The sequence below is a fragment of the Montipora foliosa genome, chromosome 2, assembly GCF_036669935.1.
Source record: "Montipora foliosa isolate CH-2021 chromosome 2, ASM3666993v2, whole genome shotgun sequence".
NCBI classification, from domain to species: domain Eukaryota; kingdom Metazoa; phylum Cnidaria; class Anthozoa; order Scleractinia; family Acroporidae; genus Montipora; species Montipora foliosa.
Genome location: NC_090870.1, coordinates 10,974,396 through 10,979,395, shown reverse-complemented (window position 1 = coordinate 10,979,395; position 5,000 = coordinate 10,974,396). Strand labels below are relative to the sequence as shown.

The window sequence follows — 5,000 nt, the reverse complement described above, 5'->3', positions numbered from 1 at the left end:
CAATTTTCGGAGCTGTTTTAGCGGGAAAAAAGTGCGTATCATACACGGGTAAATTCGGTAGGTAAGTAAGTAAGTAAGTAATTAAGTAAGTATGTAAGTAAGTAAGTAAGTAAGTTAATAAGTTAATAAGTAAGTAAGTAAGTAAGTAAGTAAGTAAGTTAATAAGTTAATAAGTAAGTAAGTAAGTAAGTAAGTAGGTAGGTAGGTAGGTACGTAGGTAGGTAGGTAGGTAGGTAGGTAGGTAGGTAAGTAAGTAAGTAAGTAAGTAGCTTTATTTACCCTTGGATTTTTAGAGAAGCTAGTAGCTATTATCTCTGAGCATTGAACAGAACAACTTTAAGAATCCCAACTGGCCCAGAGGTAAACCAGTTGGCTACTTACAAGTGCAGCCAGGAAATTGAACCAGGGACTACCAGGAACAAATTCAATGAGCACTCAGAACGTGTCTTGAACCCGCGATCTTCGGATCTCAAGGCAAGTGCCCTGACCACTGGGCTGCACAGCCCCTAAAATAATGAAGTTGTTTATGAGCACCAGAAAAAAAATACATCAATTCTTTATTACTCTTGCAAAAATCTTGCGAGGATTAATTCCACATTTTGAAAATTTTAGTGCCAGAATTTCAGTTACCTGAACAGCCACAAGTCTCACTGGGTTCAGGTTTTGTCCCAGGTATCATCATGAAGACACAAAAAATACTTAACAATAATAATATTAATATTATTCCGTGAGTGTGCATTGGATATGAGATGGTACAACGTAAATAGCGTTGTACTCAATATTATTGTACAATTTCTAGTCTCAATATACAATTGTATAGTTTTTGATTGTATTTTACTTGTACGTGAACATTGTAATTTAATGTTTTAGTTTCATGAATAATAAATTTACAAAATTAAATTTTAAAAAATGAGTTGGCTGTAACCAGTCCCAAGATTTATATCCGAGGACTAACATTTAATAAAATTAATACACATGTATCTTTAACACTCTTTTCTTCCATTTTTGTCTGACACCAGTTTTTCCTTTTCTTTTGATTTATTTTCTTTATAATCAGTTAGCTTCATCCAATAAAAGTTGTAAAAAAGATAAAAAGTTAATAATAAAAAACAAGCAAGTCTTCAAAGTATGAATAATGCTTAATTATGTCCTCTCAAAACATAAAGAATGGGCACAATAGCCTGGCTTCAAACAACTCAGCACCAGATATTATGCACTAATAGCAAATGAACACCTTGGAAACACTCACTTGTGTTGCCTGAGGAACATCCCCAAGAGCAAGATACACCTTTCCAAGACCAGTGAGAATTTCCACTTCCTCATCTCCTTCAACATCTTTTAACAACTACAGAGTGATAAAAATTACAAAAAATGAATTAATGTTTCCTAAACTTTAATGACTTACCCTCTGATATAATAAATAAGATTCCTCTGAAGGGCAAAAATCAGATCTTCTCCTGAATGCCAAAATTATCGTAAAAAGGAAAAAAACAGAGCTGGACAATCTGTGAGGCAGCGACTCATGAGAATTTCGCATTTAAGTCTAAGCACCCATTTCAAATAGCGCTGATAAACAGTTTTTTTTGCACCCAATTTAAAATGGTTTGCTTTCAATAACTGTGTGACTCGCATGTTGTTGGCTCGCACAGCTCACAGCCATGGCTCACACATTGTCCTCACTCAAAAACAACTGAGCCACTGCGAATCATAGACAAACCACAACACTTTTGGCACTCACCCAAAAATTTTCAATTACTGTGGTTTGCCCAATTCTACTAAAATTGCTCACTGGCAGCTCAGTTGGTTGAGGACCAGGCTGTCGTGCAGGAGGTTGTGAGTTCGACTACGGGGAGACCAACACTTGGGATCTTAAAATAACTATAAAGGAGACAAAGCTGCCTTTGCAATTACATCTGCAAATGGTTGGACATTCAAGTCCCCATCTCACAACACTTCATTGCTCCGTTATTGATCAAAGTATGACCACTTTTCCTGTCTTTCAAAGACAATAGAAAAAGTAAAAATTTCAATCAAAAGATTCTAGAAATAACATGATGTACATTTTCATTTGGGATGATTTTGGAGAATAAATGAAGTGGAAAAGTGATTTGAGGAGATAGGCACTTTAAGTACTGACCTCTTCGTATATTTCTTTTGCAAGTACCACTCCTTCTGGGTTTTGTTTCAGTAGAGCATCAGCTCTAGAAAAGCTATTGAATTGAAAAAAAGGTTCAACTTACCATGTAATGCACTTCTCGTGCTCTGACTGACTCACTCAATCTCATTTATCAGCTTACCGGTATATACATGTACCTTAGTTTGACCTTATAATTATGACAATTCATTGTGCTAAGCATCACTAAGCTAATTTTTTTCGCCGGAAAGCGAAATTTCTCTCTGAATAAAGCAAAAAAAAACCTTGTTGTGGAAAGTTTGGATCAATTCCAACGTTTAGAAGTATGCTTGCAAAAGGTAAGAAATGTTTTTGTGATAAGCCTAGGTCTGTCTGACCACAAGGTATTACACAACATTGCATCTTTATCAAATTTTTTTCAATTCCGCTCCGATTTTCCCCCTTTTTTTGCTTGTATTCCCAAACTTTTAGAGTTTAAGCAATAATTATTATTTACTATTCCATTTGCGCTTGCTGGATATGAAAGTGGTTATAGCCAACTCGGCGCTATGCACCTCGTTGGCTATTTACCATAATCATATACAATGCGCGCTCATGGAATAATTTTTAATAACTATTATTGTTGTTGGAGGTATATGTGCCTTGCAATGGGAAACAATGGGTGCCTGGGGAATCTAGAAGTTTAATCAGTGGCCAGCTAGCCATCATACAGAATACCTTCACCATTCAAGAACCTACAATGCTGTGATAGCAGTGAGAGCACTCCAAACGCATGTATATTCTTAATTTGGTTGAATTCATTGGTTTTTCTCCACTTTAAGAGGTTTTCCTCTAGGTAATCTGATTCCCCCTCTTGTCAAAAATTAATTAAGAACTTGTTGAGTGTCAAGTCTTCTACATTTATAATAACAACTTTATGTACCGGTAAGTGTCAATGGATTTAGCAGAAGAGCACTAATTGGGGACACTAACGGAATTAACTCAAAATCAATTCAGATCAAATGAAATATTGGTTTTTGTGGAGAGGAGAAAACCAAAGTACCTGGAGAAAAACCTCTCGGTGCAGAGTAGAGAACCAACAAACTCAACCCACATGTGACGCCAAGTCTGTGAATCGAACCCGGGCCACATTGGTGGGAGGTGAGTGCTCTCACCACTGCGCCAACCCTGCTCCCATTAGTACTGGGGTATTATTGAGGACACTGTCAGAGCTTGACATTAACACTCCCCCTTTTCCCATTGGAGAGTAAATTTAACACTTGAAAAGTAAAAATTTAAAATTATAGAAATTAACCAAAATACTCGCCCATTTTGGGAAGTAAATTTTTGAATACAATGAAAAACCGATTTTTCCTTTTATAAAAGGCCTTACGCCAAAAGTATGCAAATAAAATGAGCAAGCAACCCCTAAACATGGAGTGACTAGCAAACTCATTTTCCACAACATTGAAGAGCTCCTGTCTGAATAAGACTGGGTACAACAATCACACGTCTTATCAGAATGCGCCATATTGGATTTTAAAGATGAGTCTTTCTGGTTTTGGATTTATGCGGAATTCAGGTGACGATAATCAGCCTACACAAAAAGAAAATGAAGTGGAAGAAAGCCAAACTGAAGGAAATGTTACAGAAGCTGTAACATCTACAGTTTCACTTGTCATTGAAATAGGGGCGTCTCAATGATAATAGCGAGCTTACGCAACAGGACGGCTGGAAGACTCAGGATGGCAGAATGACGAAAAAATGTCGCATAAGATTGGGAATGCACAGTCTCACGCGACACTTTTTTGCCATTCTGCCGTCCTGAGTCTTCCAGCCGTCCTGTTGCGTAAGCTCACTAATAATAATATCAAATAACACACTGACAGTACCAAGAAACATTTTTATTTCTGCAGTAAGCCACTTAACATTGTAAAACTGTAATCCATTTTACAAAGTGAAAATTTGAAGTGGAACGTAAATTTTGAAACCTACCGTACTCTCCAAAGTGAAAAGTGGTGTCAAAAGTGAGTGTCGAGCCCTGACTGTACATTGAAGTTAAATCAAATTAACTCAAATCAAATCAAAAGTTGGTTTTTGAAAAGAGGGGAAGAAAACTAGAGTACACAGAGAAAAACCTCCTGAAGCAGACTAGAGAACCAACAATCACAACCCAGATCAGGCGCCAAGTTTCAGGAATTAAACGAGAAACACATTGATGGTCGATAAAATAATTACTGTACTCTCACCACAGACTGCAACAGCCCCTCTCCCTGTCTAAAATCAACATCTGATCTGATTTGATTTGACCTAGGTTGAAACAAATTGGCCTGGTTTGGAAACAAATTAAACTATAAGGAACTAAATAACCTGCAACAAATACAAGCTTGGGACACAATTTAGTCGACTTTAAAGTGATGATTGTTACAATCATTATTTTAACAACCACCAACGAAAAAAGCGTGCTCACACTTTTTTATTCATGACTTGACTCACATAAATGTGGACTACTGTTCCTATTGAACATAAATTTTATGCGGGTAGTTTCCTTGAATATAAGGTACTCACATTCACCAAACAATGTCTCTTAAGAAAAGGGAAGGTTTGTACAATACCTAAGCTTTCTCTGCAGTTTTTTCTTCACATCATGAGAAGAGCACTTTACACAGTTAAGACCTTGATAGAAACAAAATCACAAAAACAAGAATATAAAGCCACCTCACATGTTAAATGAGGAGCAAAGGCACCATTGCGATACTGCTACAAGGTTTGTACACGTACATTTATATGTTAATGTAAAATAATTGTTTAGAAAGTCATCCTTTTATCTTTTTAGTTTCCCTAATCAATATATTAAGCCTTTCGTAAAAATATGTACCGGTATATT

At 36.5% G+C, this 5,000-nt stretch overlaps 1 protein-coding gene across 2 annotated transcripts in view; it reads right to left on the bottom strand.

Moving 5' to 3' along the window:
- Nucleotides 1–5,000, bottom strand: part of LOC137992407 (tetratricopeptide repeat protein 37-like) — a 56,622-nt gene that overhangs the window by 37,651 nt on the left and 13,971 nt on the right. For both annotated transcript variants that reach the window (XM_068837739.1, XM_068837740.1), the window contains exons 11-13: nt 4,729–4,789; nt 2,138–2,210; nt 1,250–1,345 (exon numbers count right to left, since the gene is read on the bottom strand). In XM_068837739.1, coding sequence (XP_068693840.1) covers nt 1,250–1,345; nt 2,138–2,210; nt 4,729–4,789 — 230 coding nt within the window. The remainder of the gene's footprint in view (nt 1–1,249; nt 1,346–2,137; nt 2,211–4,728; nt 4,790–5,000) is intronic.